General features: G+C 48.9%; 1 protein-coding gene across 1 annotated transcript in view; it reads right to left on the reverse strand.

Annotated features, from left to right (window-relative positions):
* LOC132814768 (transforming growth factor beta-2 proprotein-like) overlaps positions 1-18,100 on the reverse strand; it is a gene marked incomplete at its 3' end in the record, with an annotated part of 30,339 nt that extends 12,239 nt beyond the window's left edge. Inside the window, exon 1 of the mRNA XM_060823569.1 lies at positions 16,694-18,100. Within this exon, the coding sequence (XP_060679552.1) occupies positions 16,694-17,048 (355 nt within the window). The remainder of the gene's footprint in view (positions 1-16,693) is intronic.
* Between the last annotated feature and the right edge of the window lie 269 nt (positions 18,101-18,369).

Raw genomic sequence — 18,369 nt, forward strand, 5'->3', positions numbered from 1 at the left:
GACCCGCCGAAGCGCAACCCACCCATACCCCTACATTTACCCCTTACCTAACACTACAGGCAATTTAGCATGGCCAATTCACCCTGACCCGCACATCGTTGGGACTGTGGGAGGAAACCGGAGCACCCGGAGCAAACCCACGCAGACACGGGGAGAACGTGCAAACTCCACACAGTCAGTCGCCTGAGTCGGGAATTGAACCCAGGTCTCAGGCGCTGTGAGGCAGCAGTGCTAACCACTGTGCCACCATGTTCACCCAGCACCTGATCTCTTGAACAGAGTCCACGTTACAGAAGAGAAGGTGCTGGAAGTCTTAGAATGCATTAATGCTGATAAATCTCCAGGCGAAGTGTCTCCCAGGATTTTGTGGGAGGCTAGGAAGGAAATTGTGGGGCCCTGTCTTCGTCAATAGCCACGCACGGGTGAAGTGCCCAAAGATTGGAGGGTGGCTAATGTTGCAAGGTAGGGAAATGCCTAGGAACTACAGACTGGCGAGCCTAACATGAGGAGGCAGTTCGAGGGGATTCTGAGAGGCAGGGTCTACAGGCATTTGGAGAGGCAAGGACTCATTTAGGATAGTCAGCGTGCGTGGGAAATCATGTCTCGCAAATTGTTTTTGGAGGGGGGGGGGCGAACCGAGAAAATCGATGAGGGCAGTGCGGGAGACGAGGTCAATAATGACTTCAGTAAAGCCTTTAACAAGGTATTGCATGGTGGTTGGCGGAGTCAGGTTCAATCTCATGGGATCCAGGGAGAGTTGGCCAATTGGATGCAAAGTTGGCTAGAAGGTAGAGGCTGGTGATCGAGGGTCACTTTCAAACTGGGGACCTGTGACCAGCAGTGGGCCACAGGGATCAGCGCTGGGTCCACTGTCACTGGGAGAGGGTGAGGACTGCAGATGCTGGAGATCGGAGCTGAAAAATGTGTTGCTGGAAAAGCGCAGCAGGTCAGGCAGCAGCCGAGGAGCAGGAGAGTCGACGTTTCGGGCATGAGTCTGAAACGTTTCGGGGATTCCTGAAGAAGGGCTCATGCCCGAAACGTCGATTCTCCTGCTCCTTGGATGCTGCCTGACCTGCTGCGCTTTTCCAGCAACACATTTTTCAGCTCCGCCGTTACTGGGTCCATTTATATACAAGTGACGCGGATGTGAAGACAGAAGGTAAGGTTAGTAACGGACGTTGGCTTGCTCGATGAGCTGGAAGGTTCATTTCGTCACCGTACGAGGGAACATCTTTGGTGAGCCTCCGGGTGACGAAATGTCTGGAAACGGACCTTCCAGCCCAGTGAGCAAAACGACATCCAAAACCTCAACCTGAGCTACAAATCTTCTCAAAACTGGGTAAGGTGGGTGGGTTCGGTGGGAGAGCGAGGAAGGACTACAGCGAGATCTTGATCAACTGGGCCCGTGGTCTGAGGAATTGGCGGATGGTGTCTGATGTAGATGAATGCAAGGTGTCACATTCTGGGAAGGCAGATGAGGGCAGGAATTACCCAGTCGGTGGGGAGACCCTGGGGAGTGGTTTATAAGTGAATGAAGGTTCATTGCTTCTCGAAACTGGACTCACAGGAAGATAGGATGATGAAGAAAGTTTGCTATGATTGGTCAGAGCATTGAATATAGACGTTGGGACGCCTTGTAGAAGACATTGGTGAGGTCACATTTGGAGGACTGCATGCAGTTGTGATCACTCTACGAAAGACAGGGTGTTATTAAAGCAGAAAGGATTCACAGGGATGCCACCTGGGCTGGAAGGGTTGAGTTATACGGAGAGACCGGATAGGCTGGGATTTCTTTCCCTGGAACATAAGGGGTGACCTTATAGAGGACTTATAAAATCATGAGAGGCATGGATAAGGCAGACAGCCGACCCGCTGTTCCCCAGGGTAGGGGAGTCTAAAACTAGAGATGGGAGAGATGGAACGGAGTCCAGAGGGTGGGGTGTATCTGGAACAGGGCAGCCAGAGCTGGTAGTGGAAGTGAGTAAAATGTTGTCATTTAAGAAACATCTGGACAGGTGCTTGGATGGGGGGAGGTCTGGAGGGATGTGGGAGAAAGTGAGGACTGCAGACGCTGGAGATCAGAGCTGAAAAACGTGTTGCTGGAAAAGCGCAGCAGGTCAGGCAGCATCCAAGGAGCAGGAGAATCGACGTTTCGGGCATGAGCCCTTCTTCAGGAATCAGGAATGGAGGGATGTGGACCAAACGCAGGCAGGTGGGACTAGATTAATTGTGAAAACTGGGCAGCACAGACATGCTGGACCGAAGGGCCTCTTTAAGGCTCCATGACCCTATGACACTGCTCCCTGTTACTAACTATCCACGCTAACATGTCACTGCGTACACCATCAGCCCTTGGGCAGTAAATTTTGATGAATCACTTTAATATGCATCTTGGAAATCCATGTTCTGTTACCATTTTTCCTTCATCCCTCAGCAAAAAGCCCTAATGGCAGAGAAAAACATCAGTTTTGGGGAGAGAGAGAGATACACACAGATTTGAGAGAGATAAGGTTCTGGGTGGGATGCTCCACAGAGGGGTGGTGTGGGCTTGATGGACTGAATGGCTATAAGGGATCCTATAAGGGATCCTATAAACACTGCGTTCAGCTCTGGTCTCCCTGCTAGAGAAAAGATGTTGCGAATCTTGAAAGGGTTCAAAATAATTTATAAGGAGGTTGCCTGGGTTGGAGCAGAGAGGGAGAGGCAAGGGCTACTTTCCCTGGAGCGTCAGAGGCTGAGGGGTGACCTTATAGGGGTTTAGAATTAGAATCCTTACAGTGTGGAAACATGCCCTTTGGCCCAACAAGTTCACACGGACCCTGCGAAGAGTAACCCACCCAGATTTACCACCTACCCTGACTAATAATCTGCACCACGGGCAACTTAGCACGGCCAATCCACCCTGACCTGCACATTTTTTGGACTGAGGGAGGAAACTGGAGCACCCGGAGGAAACTTACACAGAAACAGGGAGAATGTGGAAACTCCACACAGACAATCACCTGAAACTGGAATCGAACCCGGGTCCCTGGCACTGGGAGGCAGCAGTGCTAACTACTGAGCTACCATGTCACCCCCCTATAGAGGGGGGGGATCGAGGAGGAAGTGAGAAATACAAACTGGGGCAGAGCGAGAGAGAGAGAGAAACATAAACTGTAGAGAGAGGGAAAATAAACAAACTGGGACAGAGAGAGAGAGAGAAACATAAACTGCAGAGAGAGGGAAAATAAACAAACTGGGACAGAGAGAGAGAGAGAGAGAGAGAAACATAAACTGCAGAGAGAGGGAAAATAAACAAACTGGGACAGAGAGAGAGAGAGAGAAACATAAACTGCAGAGAGAGGGAAAATAAACAAACTGGGACAGAGAGAGAGAGAGAGAGAGAAATATAAACTGCAGAGAGAGGGAAAATAAACAAACTGGGACAGAGAGAGAGAGAGAGAGAGAAACATAAACTGCAGAGAGAGGGAAAATAAACAAACTGGGACAGAGAGAGAGAGAGAGTAACATAAACTGCAGAGAGAGGGAAAATAAACAAACTGGGACAGTGAGAGAGAGAGAAAAACATAAACTGCAGAGAGAGGGAAAATAAACAAACTGGGACAGAGAGAGAGAGAGAGAGAGAAACATAAACTGCAGAGAGAAGGAAAATAAACAAACTGGGACAGAGAGAGAGAGAGAGAGAAACATAAACTGCAGAGAGAGGGAAAATAAACAAACTGGGACAGAGAGAGAGAGAGAAACATAAACTGCAGAGAGAGGGAAAATAAACAAACTGGGACAGAGAGAGAGAGAGAGAGAAACATAAACTGCAGAGAGAGGGAAAATAAACAAACTGGGACAGAGAGAGAGAGAGAGAAACATAAACTGCAGAGAGAGGGAAAATAAACAAACTGGGACAGAGAGAGAGAGAGAGAAACATAAACTGCAGAGAGAGGGAAAATAAACAAACTGGGACAGAGAGAGAGAGAGAGAGAAACATAAACTGCAGAGAGAGGGAAAATAAACAAACTGGGACAGAGAGAGAGAGAGAGAGAAACATAAACTGCAGAGAGAGGGAAAATAAACAAACTGGGACAGAGAGAGAGAGAGAGAGAAACATAAACTGCAGAGAGAGGGAAAATAAACAAACTGGGACAGAGAGAGAGAGAGAGAGAGAAACATAAACTGCAGAGGGAAAATAAACAAACTGGGACAGAGAGAGAGAGAGAGAGAGACATAAACTGCAGAGAGAGGGAAAATAAACAAACTGGGACAGAGAGAGAGAGAGAGAGAAACATAAACTGCAGAGAGAGGGAAAATAAACAAACTGGGACAGAGAGAGAGAGAGAAACATAAACTGCAGAGAGAGGGAAAATAAACAAACTGGGACAGAGAGAGAGAGAGAGAGAAACATAAACTGCAGAGAGAGGGAAAATAAACAAACTGGGACAGAGAGAGAGAGAGAGAAACATAAACTGCAGAGAGAGGGAAAATAAACAAACTGGGACAGAGAGAGAGAGAGAGAGAGAAACATAAACTGCAGAGAGAGGGAAAATAAACAAACTGGGACAGAGAGAGAGAGAGAGAGAGAGAAACATAAACTGCAGAGAGAGGGAAAATAAACAAACTGGGACAGAGAGAGAGAGAGAGCGAGAAACATAAACTGCAGAGAGAGGGAAAATAAACAAACTGGGACAGAGAGAGAGAGAGAAACATAAACTGCAAAGAGAGGGAAAATAAACAAACTGGGACAGAGAGAGATTAGATTAGATAAGACTTACAGTGTGGAAACAGGCCCTTCGGCCCAACAGGTCCACACCGACCCGCCGAAGCGCAACCCACCCATACCCCTACATTTACCCCTTACCTAACACTATGGGCAATTTAGCTTGGCCAATTCACCTGACCCGCACATCTTTTTGACTGTGGGAGGAAACCGGAGCACCCGGAGGAAACCCACGCAGACACGGGGAGAACGTGCAAACTCCACACAGTCAGTCGCCTGAGTCGGGAATTGAACCCGGGTCTACAGGCGCTGTGAGGCAGCAGTGCTAACCACTGTGCCACCGTGCCGCCCACAAAGTTTGTTTGAGAGAGAGAGAAACATAAACTGCAGAGAGAGGGAAAATAAACAAACTGGGACAGAGAGAGAGAGAGAGAGAGAGAGAAACATAAACTGCAGAGAGAGGGAAAATAAACAAACTGGGACAGAGAGAGAGAGAGAAACATAAACTGCAGAGAGAGGGAAAATAAACAAACTGGGACAGAGAGAGAGAGAGAGAGAAACATAAACTGCAGAGAGAGGGAAAATAAACAAACTGGGACAGAGAGAGAGAGAGAGAGAGAAACATAAACTGCAGAGAGAGGGAAAATAAACAAACTGGGACAGAGAGAGAGAGAGAGAGAAACATAAACTGCAGAGAGAGGGAAAATAAACAAACTGGGACAGAGAGAGAGAGAGAGAGAAACATAAACTGCAGAGAGAGGGAAAATAAACAAACTGGGACAGAGAGAGAGAGAGAGAGAGAAACATAAACTGCAGAGAGAGGGAAAATAAACAAACTGGGACAGAGAGAGAGAGAGAGAGAGAGAAACATAAACTGCAGAGAGAGGGAAAATAAACAAACTGGGACAGAGAGAGAGAGAGAGAGAAACATAAACTGCAGAGAGAGGGAAAATAAACAAACTGGGACAGAGAGAGAGAGAGAGAAACATAAACTGCAGAGAGAGGGAAAATAAACAAACTGAGGCAGAGAGAGAGAGAGAGAAACATAAACTGCAGAGAGAGGGAAAATAAACAAACTGAGGCAGAGAGAGAGAGAGAAACATAAACTGCAGAGAGAGGGAAAATAAACAAACTGGGACAGAGAGAGAGAGAGAGAGAAACATAAACTGCAGAGAGAGGGAAAATAAACAAACTGGGACAGAGAGAGAGAGAGAGAGAAACATAAACTGCAGAGAGAGGGAAAATAAACAAACTGGGACAGAGAGAGAGAGAGAGAGAGAGAGAAACATAAACTGCAGAGAGAGGGAAAATAAACAAACTGCGACAGAGAGAGAGAGAGAGAGAGAGAAACATAAACTGCAGAGAGAGGGAAAATAAACAAACTGGGACAGAGAGAGAGAGAGAGAGAAACATAAACTGCAGAGAGAGGGAAAATAAACAAACTGGGACAGAGAGAGAGAGAAACATAAACTGCAGAGAGAGGGAAAATAAACAAACTGGGACAGAGAGAGAGAGAGAGAGAAACATAAACTGCAGAGAGAGGGAAAATAAACAAACTGGGACAGAGAGAGAGAGAGAGAGAGAAACATAAACTGCAGAGAGAGGGAAAATAAACAAACTGGGACAGAGAGAGAGAGAGAGAGAAACATAAACTGCAGAGAGAGGGAAAATAAACAAACTGGGACAGAGAGAGAGAGAGAGAAACATAAACTGCAGAGAGAGGGAAAATAAACAAACTGGGACAGAGAGAGAGAGAGAGAGAGAAACATAAACTGCAGAGAGAGGGAAAATAAACAAACTGGGACAGAGAGAGAGAGAGAGAGAAACATAAACTGCAGAGAGAGGGAAAATAAACAAACTGGGACAGAGAGAGAGAGAGAGAGAAACATAAACTGCAGAGAGAGGGAAAATAAACAAACTGGGACAGAGAGAGAGAGAGAGAAACATAAACTGCAGAGAGAGGGAAAATAAACAAACTGGGACAGAGAGAGAGAGAGAGAGAGAAACATAAACTGCAGAGAGAGGGAAAATAAACAAACTGGGACAGAGAGAGAGAGAGAGAGAAACATAAACTGCAGAGAGAGGGAAAATAAACAAACTGAGGCAGAGAGAGAGAGAAACATAAACTGCAGAGAGAGGGAAAATAAACAAACTGGGACAGAGAGAGAGAGAGAGAGAAACATAAACTACAGAGAGAGGGAAAATAAACAAACTGGGACAGAGAGAGAGAGAGAGAGAGAAACATAAACTGCAGAGAGAGGGAAAATAAACAAACTGGGACAGAGAGAGAGAGAGAGAGAGAGAGAAACATAAACTGCAGAGAGAGGGAAAATAAACAAACTGGGACAGAGAGAGAGAGAGAGAGAGAAACATAAACTGCAGAGAGAGGGAAAATAAACAAACTGGGACAGAGAGAGAGAGAGAGAGAGAGAAACATAAACTGCAGAGAGAGGGAAAATAAACAAACTGGGACAGAGAGAGAGAGAAACATAAACTGCAGAGAGAGGGAAAATAAACAAACTGGGACAGAGAGAGAGAGAGAGAAACATAAACTGCAGAGAGAGGGAAAATAAACAAACTGGGACAGAGAGAGAGAGAGAAACATAAACTGCAGAGAGAGGGAAAATAAACAAACTGGGACAGAGAGAGAGAGAGAGAGAGAAACATAAACTGCAGAGAGAGGGAAAATAAACAAACTGGGACAGAGAGAGAGAGAGAGAGAGAAACTGCAGAGAGAGGGAAAATAAACAAACTGGGACAGAGAGAGAGAGAGAGAGAAACATAAACTGCAGAGAGAGGGAAAATAAACAAACTGGGACAGAGAGAGAGAGAGAGAGAGAGAAACATAAACTGCAGAGAGAGGGAAAATAAACAAACTGAGGCAGAGAGAGAGAGAAACATAAACTGCAGAGAGAGGGAAAATAAACAAACTGGGACAGAGAGAGAGAGAGAGAGAGAGAAACATAAACTGCAGAGAGAGGGAAAATAAACAAACTGGGACAGAGAGAGAGAGAGAGAAACATAAACTGCAGAGAGAGGGAAAATAAACAAACTGGGACAGAGAGAGAGAGAGAGAGAAACATAAACTGCAGAGAGAGGGAAAATAAACAAACTGGGACAGAGAGAGAGAGAGAAACATAAACTGCAGAGAGAGGGAAAATAAACAAACTGGGACAGAGAGAGAGAGAGAGAGAAACATAAACTGCAGAGAGAGGGAAAATAAACAAACTGGGACAGAGAGAGAGAGAGAGAGAAACATAAACTGCAGAGAGAGGGAAAATAAACAAACTGGGACAGAGAGAGAGAGAGAGAGAAACATAAACTGCAGAGAGAGGGAAAATAAACAAACTGGGACAGAGAGAGAGAGAGAGAGAAACATAAACTGCAGAGAGAGGGAAAATAAACAAACTGGGACAGAGAGAGAGAAACGTAAACTGCAGAGAGAGGGAAAATAAACAAACTGGGACAGAGAGAGAGAGAGAAACATAAACTGCAGAGAGAGGGAAAATAAACAAACTGGGACAGAGAGAGAGAAACGTAAACTGCAGAGAGAGGGAAAATAAACAAACTGGGACAGAGAGAGAGAGAGAAACATAAACTGCAGAGAGAGGGAAAATAAACAAACTGGGACACAGAGAGAGAGAGAGAGAGAGAGAGAAACATAAACTGCAGAGAGAGGGAAAATAAACAAACTGGGACAGAGAGAGAGAGAGAGAGAAACATAAACTGCAGAGAGAGGGAAAATAAACAAACTGAGGCAGAGAGAGAGAGAGAGAGAAACATAAACTGCAGAGAGAGGGAAAATAAACAAACTGGGACAGAGAGAGAGAGAGAGAGAAACATAAACTGCAGAGAGAGGGAAAATAAACAAACTGGGACAGAGAGAGAGAGAGAGAGAAACATAAACTGCAGAGAGAGGGAAAATAAACAAACTGGGACAGAGAGAGAGAGAGAGAGAAACATAAACTGCAGAGAGAGGGAAAATAAACAAACTGGGACAGAGAGAGAGAAACGTAAACTGCAGAGAGAGGGAAAATAAACAAACTGGGACAGAGAGAGAGAGAGAAACATAAACTGCAGAGAGAGGGAAAATAAACAAACTGGGACAGAGAGAGAGAAACGTAAACTGCAGAGAGAGGGAAAATAAACAAACTGGGACAGAGAGAGAGAGAGAAACATAAACTGCAGAGAGAGGGAAAATAAACAAACTGGGACACAGAGAGAGAGAGAGAGAGAGAGAGAAACATAAACTGCAGAGAGAGGGAAAATAAACAAACTGGGACAGAGAGAGAGAGAGAGAGAAACATAAACTGCAGAGAGAGGGAAAATAAACAAACTGGGACAGAGAGAGAGAGAGAGAAATATAAACTGCAGAGAGAGGGAAAATAAACAAACTGGGACAGAGAGAGAGAGAGAGAGAGAGAAACAAACTGCTGAGGGAGGGAAAATAAACAAACTGGGACAGAGAGAGAGAGAGAGAGAAACAAACTGATGAGGGAGGGAAAATAAACAAACTGGGACAGAGAGAGAGAGAGAGAGAGAGAAACATAAACTGCAGAGAGAGGGAAAATAAACAAACTGGGACAGAGAGAGAGAGAGAGAGAGAGAGAAACATAAACTGCAGAGAGAGGGAAAATAAACAAACTGGGACAGAGAGAGAGAGAGAGAGAGAAACATAAACTGCAGAGAGAGGGAAAATAAACAAACTGGGACAGAGAGAGAGAGAGAGAAACATAAACTGCAGAGAGAGGGAAAATAAACAAACTGGGACAGAGAGAGAGAGAAACATAAACTGCAGAGAGAGGGAAAATAAACAAACTGGGACAGAGAGAGAGAGAGAAACATAAACTGCAGAGAGAGGGAAAATAAACAAACTGGGACAGAGAGAGAGAGAGAGAGAGGGAAAATAAACAAACTGAGGCAGAGAGAGAGAGAGAGAAACATAAACTGCAGAGAGAGGGAAAATAAACAAACTGGGACAGAGAGAGAGAGAGAGAAACATAAACTGCAGAGAGAGGGAAAATAAACAAACTGGGACAGAGAGAGAGAGAGAGAGAGAAACATAAACTGCAGAGAGAGGGAAAATAAACAAACTGGGACAGAGAGAGAGAGAGAGAGAAACATAAACTGCAGTGAGAGGGAAAATAAACAAACTGGGACAGAGAGAGAGAGAGAGAGAGAGAAACATAAACTGCAGAGAGAGGGAAAATAAACAAACTGGGACAGAGAGAGAGAGAGAGAGAGAGAAACATAAACTGCAGAGAGAGGGAAAGTAAACAAACTGGGACAGAGAGAGAGAGAGAGAGAAACATAAACTGCAGAGAGAGGGAAAATAAACAAACTGGGACAGAGAGAGAGAGAGAGAAACGCAACACAAATTGAGAAGCACAACCTGGTGAAAATAGAAAATAGAAATTTTCAGCGCAGTACAGGCCCTTCAGCCCTCAATGTTGCCCGGATCCAAGCCCACCTAACCTACACTAGCCCACTTTCCTCCATATGCCTATCCAATGCCCGTTTAAATGCCCATAAAGAGGGAGAGTCCACCACTGCTACTGGCAGGGCATTCTATGAACTCACGATTCGCTGAGTAAAGAATCTACCCCTAACATCTCTCCTATACCTACCACCCCTTAATTTAAAGCTACGCCCCTCATAATAGCTGACTCCATATGAGAGAATAAATAAACAAGAAACTGAGGAAGAGAGATAGAGAGAGGCGAACCAGAGAGACGTTTTTAAAAATGGGGAGAGAGAAAATAAACACAAACTCGGCAAAGTGCCTGAAATACAAACTGCTAAGAAAAGCATCACTGTCCTTCCAAGCTGTTGTATAATGTGTTTCATTCCAGGGTCAGGCTAGCTCACCCCTTGAACTGAGCCTCATCCGCTACGAGTCTGGGATTACAGTGCGGTGTGTCAGGGAATTGGATTCAGCTTGCCTTTGGTGATATGTTGATAATGAGCTGTATCTAGTAATAAATAAGTTTTTAAAAAAAGCAAACTTGCAAAAGCATTCCAACTTATCGAGGGTATATCAATTCTACAACAGGGATACATATTGCACTCAATGTATTAAAAAGACTCTGATAGCTGTAACTTAACAGGTTAATTGAAATATTGGGTGATACTAAATGTAATGTGATTGTCACATGACTAAACAATCCTGAGGGCAAAGTCTTAGGTAGAATCATAGAGATGTACAGCACAGAAAACAGACCTTTCACTCCAACCTATCCATGCTGACCAGATATCCCAAATTAATCTGGACCCATTTGCCAGCACTTGGCCCATACCCCTCTAAACCCCTTCCTATTCATATACCCATCCAGATGCTACTTAAACATTGTCATTGTACCAGCCTCCACCACTTCCTCTGGCAGCTCATTCCATACATGCACCACCCTCTGTGTGAAAAAGTTGCCACTTTGTTGAATAAATTCTCTGGACTCAGACCTTGAGTGGCCAAGTTAGGAAAATTTCTTCAACACCCTCAGGTCCCTTTTAAAGCTTCCCTCTCTCACCTTAAACGTATGCCCCTCTAGTTCTGGAATCCCCCACCCCAGGAAAAAGACCTTGTCTATTTACCCTATCCATGCCTCTCATGATTTTATAAACTTCTATAAGGTCACCCCTCAGCCTCTGACACTCCAGGGAAAACAGACCCAGCCTGTTCAGCCTCTCCCTGTAGCTCAAACCCTCCAACCCTGGCTACATCCTTGTAAATCTTTTCTGAACCCTTTCAAGTTTCACAACATCTTTCCGATAGGAAGGAGACCAGAATTGCACATAATATTCTAACAGGGGCCTAACCAATGACCTGTACAACGACAACATGACCTCCCAACTTCTTTACTCAATGCACTGACCAACAAAGGCAAGTGTACCAAGAACCTTCTTGACCATCTTGGCTACCTGAGACTCCACTTTCAAGGAGCTATGAACCTGATGTTCTCTCCTGGCTCAGTAGGAGGCAGTATAAGTGGCTGCAGTGCCCCCCCGAGCGTAGGGGATGACTGACACTCCCAGAGTCACTGAACACGAAGGACGTGTGAGAACATTTAGTTCAGGATTATACAGAGAACCCCAGGTAGCTGCAGCAGGGCAATGGAGGATCGTGGTACCCACAATGCCTTGCAGCTAGGAAAGCCCCCCCCCATTAAATAGACAGGCTTCCCATCTGCTCTTTACCACCATCCCCCTCCCCCATCCTGCCCACAGCCAATCAGGCCAGAGAGCCACTGGCCTGACCACTCTCCCCACTGACCACACCCCCACTGACCACACCTCCCACTGACCACTCCCTCCCACTGACCACTCCCTCCACTGACCACACCCCCACTGACCGTGCCCCCCACTGACCACTCCCCCACTGATCCCTCCCCCACTGACCCCTCCCCCACTGACCACACCCTCCCACTGACCACACCCCCACTGACCACTCCCCCCACTGACCACGCCCTCTCACTGACCACACCCCCACTGACCTCACCCCTACTGACCACACCCCCACTGACCACTCCCTCTCACTGACCACACCCCCACTGACCACACCCCCCACTGATCACAACCCCCACTGACCACTCCCTCCCACTGACCACACCCCCACTGACCACACCCCCACTGACCACTCCCCCACTGACCACACCCTCCCACTGACTACTCCCCCCACTGTCCACTCCCTCCCACTGACTACTCCCCCCACTGACCGCTCCCCCCACTGACCACTCCTCCGCTGACCACCCCTCACTGACCGCTCCCCCCACTGACCACTGCCCCCACTGACCCCTCCCCCACTGACCACACCCTCCCACTGACCACACCCCCACTGACCACTCCCCCCACTGACCACGCCCTCTCACTGACCACACCCCCACTGACCTCACCCCCACTGACCACACCCCCACTGACCACTCCCTCTCACTGACCACACCCCCACTGACCACACCCCCCACTGATCACAACCCCCACTGACCACTCCCTCCCACTGACCACACCCCCACTGACCACACCCCCACTGACCACTCCCCCACTGACCACACCCTCCCACTGACTACTCCCCCCACTGTCCACTCCCTCCCACTGACTACTCCCCCCACTGACCGCTCCCCCCACTGACCACCCCTCACTGACCGCTCCCCCCACTGACCACTGCCCCCACTGACCACTCCCCTCACTGACCACTCCCCCCACTGACAACTCCCCCCACCGACCACTCCCCTCACTGACCACTGGGATGTATTGTCGAGAGTGTGTGGGAGGGGGAGGGGGTGGTTCACTGAAGGGAGTCCGATCCCAACCCACTCACCGCCTCATCCCTCTCCCCACGTGCACGGTTTACGACCACATGAGGTCAGAACAGGAGGAGGCCATTTGGCCCCTTCGAAACAGCTCAGCCCTTCCGTTGTTAACCCGACAAGCCCCACCTCCACTTCCATGTCCCCTCTCCATAACCCTGACTGATTGACAATCTATTGAAACCCGCCTTAAATGTGGCACATTGACTCTCTGCATCCCAAACACACTCCCTGCTCCGAGGGAAGGAATCCCTCCTCATCTCAGTCTCCAATTTATTCTGAGACTGTGCCCTCTGGTCGTGGACCCTCCCATGAGGGGAAACATCTGCTCAGCGTTAACCCTTAAGACTACTGGACGTTTCAGTGAGACCACCTCTCACTCTCCTCAACTCCAGTGGGGTTTGAGTCCCAAGCTGTTGCTCACCAGACAACCCCTCCGCACCAGGAGTTATCCGAGTGCAGCTTGTCTGAACTGCGGCCCGTAAAAGAATTTCTGTCTTAAATTAGGGGCCAAAAGTACTCCTCTTGTAGTCTCCCCAGCGCCTTGTACAATTGCAGTAAGACTACGAGGAGAAAGTGAGGACTGCAGATGCTGGAGATCAGAGCTGAAAAACGTGTTGCTGGAAAAGCGCAGCAGGTCAGGCAGCATCCGAGGAGCAGGAGATTCGACGTTTCGGGCATGAGCCCTTCTTCAGGAATCCTCGAAATGTTTCAGACTCATGCCCGAAACGTCGACTCTCCTGCTCCTTGGATGCTGCCTGACCCGCTGCGCTTTTCCAGCAACACATTTTCAGCTCTGCAGTAAGACTACCCCAGTCTTCTACGCCAACCCCACCTAGAAATAAGGACCAAACCTCCACCGCCCTTCCTGATAAATTTCTGCCCTGGGATGCTAGCGTTGTGTGCCCCCCACCTGCCCTCCCCCACAGACCCTCTGTTACAGCTTTCCCTCTATTAGATGTTACCCTCTGTCAGCTCAGACCCAGGCTCTCAGCTTTATCTCTCCTCCCTCATGGCAGAGGGGTGGGGGTGGGGAGAGACACTCCCAGCTTCCCCAGCCCACGTCATGAGATTCCCTCGATACACCGCAGGCTGTTCGGCCCATCACTGCCAATGAGCATGGGGTCACCCTGCGCCAAGTGTCTGCCTTCCCCACCCCCATCTCCAAGCCCTTCAAGTCTTGGAAAGCTATTTCCACCCAGTTCCCTCTTGGACGTGGTAGAGTAGTCATGGAAACTAACCCTTTGGTCCAACCTGTCCACGCAGATAAAGCGCCAGCAGATCTCCAGGCAGCACGTTCCCAATCTAATCGCATACTCCACTCTCAATGTGTGCCCGTTATCGTTTGTGTCGCTATTTTGCTTTCCCCTGGCCCCCTCGTGCTTTCGAAAACCCTCTGTCAGGTGGGTCTTCTGTCCCCCCCAAAGAGAACGGACTCCCCCGATCTGTCCCTTTCCCCGGACACGTTCTTGTCCGGAATCTTCTCCGACCGCAGTTCCGCAGCGTGGGAGCTGGCCGGCAGGGGCAGCGTTTCCTCGCCGCCCGTCTCGTTCCGTGCCCCTGCTAAAAATTCCCGGATTCGGACAGGGGGTCGGGCCGGGTCACCACGGGGATCGGCGTTCCCGGCAGTGGTGAGTGGGGGGCAAGGTCAAGAACCAGGGGAGTCCCAGTCGAAAGGGACGGGGTAGCGCTGAGATCAGGGGAAAAGGTCGGAGAGGCTGTGCCCTCTGGCGGTGGACCCTCCCACAAGGGGGAAACATCTGCTCAGCGTTAACCCTTAAGACCCCTGGATGAGACCACCTCTCACTCACTTTCTTGACTGCTTTGGAGAAGGATTCTGGTACAGTTCTTCGGGCCAAAGGGATGAAAGGGTAGGGGGAGGGAGGACGCAGGAGTTGGGATGATCAGCCATGATCGTGTTGCTTGGGGGTAGCAGGCTCAAGGGGCTGAATGGCCTCCTCCCTGTTACTGATTAAAATTAATCTCAGCTACATATTAGTCTTGAGTGGACCTCTCAAATCTAATATTGATCTCTGCAGCCATAACACCCCATGATATTCGTATGGTATAATCTTTCTGTACTGTATGCAAAACAAAACTTTTCACTGTACTCAGGCGCGTGACAGTAATAAATCGCAACAAATCAAATCTGTTCATAACAATTATACATATGCTGGATATATAAAATATCACGTTACAGTATATATGATTTGTGAACATACGAGGTACGGTTAGTAAGTTTGCAGAGGACACCAAAATTGGAGGTGTAGTGGACAGCGAAGAGGGTTACCTCAGATTACAACAGGATCTGGGCCAGATGGGCCAATGGGCTGAGAAGTGGCAGATGGAGTTTAATTCAGATAAATGTGAGGTGCTGCATTTTGGGAAAGTGAATCTTAGCAGGACTTAAACACTTAATGGTAAGGTCCTAGGGAGTGTTGCTGAACAAAGAGACCTCGGAGTGCAGGGTCATAGCTCCTTGAAAGTGGAGTCGCAGGTAGATAGGATAGTGAAGGTGGCGTTTGGTATGCTTTCCTTTATTGGTCAGAGTATTGAGTACAGGAGTTGGGAGGTCATGTTGTGGCTGTACAGGACATTGGTTAGGCCACTGTTGGAATGTCGCATGCAATTCTGGTCTCCTTCCTATCAGAAAGATGTTGTGAAACTTGAAAGGGTTCAGAAAAGATTTACAAGGATGTTGCCAGGGTTGGAGGATCTGAGCTACAGGGAGAGGCTGAACAGGCTGGGGCTGTTTTCCCTGGAGCGTCAGAGGCTGAGGGGTGACCTTATAGAGGTTTACAAAATCATGTGGGGCATGGATAGGATAAATAGACAAAGTCTTTTCCCTGGGGTGGGGGAGTCCAGAACTAGAGGGCATAGGTTTAGGGTGAGAGGAGAAAGATATAAAAGAGCCCTAAGGGGCAACTTTTTTACGCAGAGGGTGGTACGTGTATGGAATGAGCTGCCAGAGGATGTGGTGGAGGCTGGTACAATTGCAACATTTAAGAGGCATCTGGATGGGTATATGGACAGGAAGAGTTTGGAGGGATATGGGCCGGGTGCTGGCAGGTGGGACCAGATTAATTTAGGATATCTGGTCGACGTGGACGGGTTGGGCCGAAGGGTCTGTTTCTATGCTGTACATCTCTATGACTCTGTATAACATCATGCACAATGACCCCAGCTCCCAATTTGTGTTGTACGTTATATACTCTGTGTGTTAGGCTGCTGGGCATTGGGGGGAGTGGGATATAGAGGGTTTGAGCTGTCTCTCTGAGGGGAGTGGGATATAGAGGGTTTGAGCTGTCTCTCTGAGGGGAGTGGGATATAGAGGGTTTGAGCTGTCTCTCTGGGGGGAGTGGGATATAGAGGGTTTGAGCTGTCTCTCTGGGGGGAGTGGGATATAGAGGGTTTGAGATGTCTCTCTGAGGGGAGTGGGATATAGAGGGTTTGAGCTGTCTCTCTGGGGGGAGTGGGATATAGAGGGTTTGAGCTGTCTCTCTGAGGGGAGTGGGATATAGAGGGTTTGAGCTGCCTCTCTGGGGGGAGTGGGATATAGAGGGTTTGAGCTGTCTCTCTGGGGGGAGTGGGATATAGAGGGTTTGAGCTGTCTCTCTGAGGGGAGTGGGATATAGAGGGTTTGAGCTGTCTCTCTGAGGGGAGTGGGATATAGAGGGTTTGAGCTTACTCTCTCGGTAGCTGGCTGGGGCCATGTCCAGGCGGTACATATCCTTTGCGTAGTATTCCATCTGGCTGCTCCTCCAGCACACGGTCTCCCTGTGCCGGGCTCTCTGTTTCAGCATATCCCGGGTGCTGTTGTACAGGAGGGTGATTTCCAGAGGAACTTCATCGGGAAGATCGTCTGGCTCCGGGGCTTCACTGAGATGCAGCTTACTGAGGATCTGCCCGCGGATAGCTTCAATCCTCCGGTGCCTGTACAGATCCAGGTCAAGGCTGGGGCAGGTGGAGAAGCCCCCTGCTCCCGGGACACAGGACACCAGCAGCAGCAGCAGCAGCAGCAGCACGCTCAGTAACAGCGACATCAGAGCCCTTTCCACACCCAGACAGGGGGAGCAGACACACACACACACACCCCGCTCTCTCCACTGGCTGGCAGGGGGGCAAGGGGATAATCCTGCAGCCTGCTCTCCCACTCTCTCTCCCTGCTCCCCTGCTCTCTCTCTGCCTCTCTCCCACTCTCTCTGTCTCTCTGTCCCTGCTCTCTCCCACTCTCTCTGCCTCTTTCCCACTCTCTCTGCCTCTTTCCCACTCTCTCTGTCTCTCTGTCCCTGCTCTCTCTCTCACTCTCTGTCCCTGCTCTCTCTCTCACTCTCTGTCTATCTCTCTCTCCCACTCTCTCTGCCTCTTTCCCACTCTCTCCCTGCTCTCTCTCTCTCTGTGTCTCTCTCTCTCTCCCTGCTCTCTGTCTCTCTGTCCCAGCTCTCTCTCTCCCACTCTCTCTGTCCCTGCTCTCTCTCTCTCTCCCCCACTCTCTATCCCTGCTCTCTCTCTCTCTCTCGCCCACTCTGTCCCTGCTCTCTCTCTCTCTCTGTCTTTCACTCTCTTCTCTGACCGCTTCTCTCTGTCTGTCTCTATCCCTGGTCCCTTCTCTCTGTCTGTCTCACTCTCTCTGCCCCTTCGTTATCTCTCTCTCTCTCTCTCTCTAACCCTGTTTCTTCCTACGTCTCCCTGTCCCTAACTCTGTCCCTCTTGCTGTCTCTGTGCTTAGTCCCTCTCTCTCTCTCCCTCCCTCTATCTCTGCTTCCCTTCTCTCTCGTTCTCTGTCCCTCCCCAGTTCTGCTCTCCTCTCTCTCTCTCTCTGTCTATCTCCTTCTCTTTCTGTCACTTCTCACTCTGCCTCACTCTCTCTATCCTCTTCACTCCTCCCCAGCTCCCGCTCTGGGTCACTGCAGCATTCCCACTTGCCGGCGGTTTTCCCGGGATTCCCCGGACTCCACGTCCCAGCCAGAATTCCATCACACAGTTTCAAGGCGGCCCTTAGAAATCAGCTGGGAATCCGAGAGAGAGAGAGAGAGAGGGGGAGAGGAAAGGCAGCGGGATAGAGGGAAGGAGGGAGGGGGAGAGAGAATGAGGGGACGAGAGAGAGGTAGAGGGAAGGGAGGGAGGGAGGGGGTAGAGGGAAGGGAGGGAGGGAGAGGGAGGTAGAGGGAAGGGGAGGGGGGGGGAAGAGAGAGGTAGAGGGAAGGGAGGGAGAGAGAGAGAATGAGGGGTAGAGGGAGGGAGAGAGTGTGGGAAGGAGGGAGAGGGAGAGAGAGGGAGGTAGAGGGAAGGGCTGGGGACGGGGGAAGGGGGAGAGAATGAAGGAGAGGGAGGGAGAGGGGAAGAGAGGTAGAGGGAAGGGAG

This window comes from Hemiscyllium ocellatum, unplaced genomic scaffold (assembly GCF_020745735.1).
Source record: "Hemiscyllium ocellatum isolate sHemOce1 unplaced genomic scaffold, sHemOce1.pat.X.cur. scaffold_902_pat_ctg1, whole genome shotgun sequence".
Taxonomy (NCBI): Eukaryota; Metazoa; Chordata; class Chondrichthyes; order Orectolobiformes; family Hemiscylliidae; genus Hemiscyllium; species Hemiscyllium ocellatum.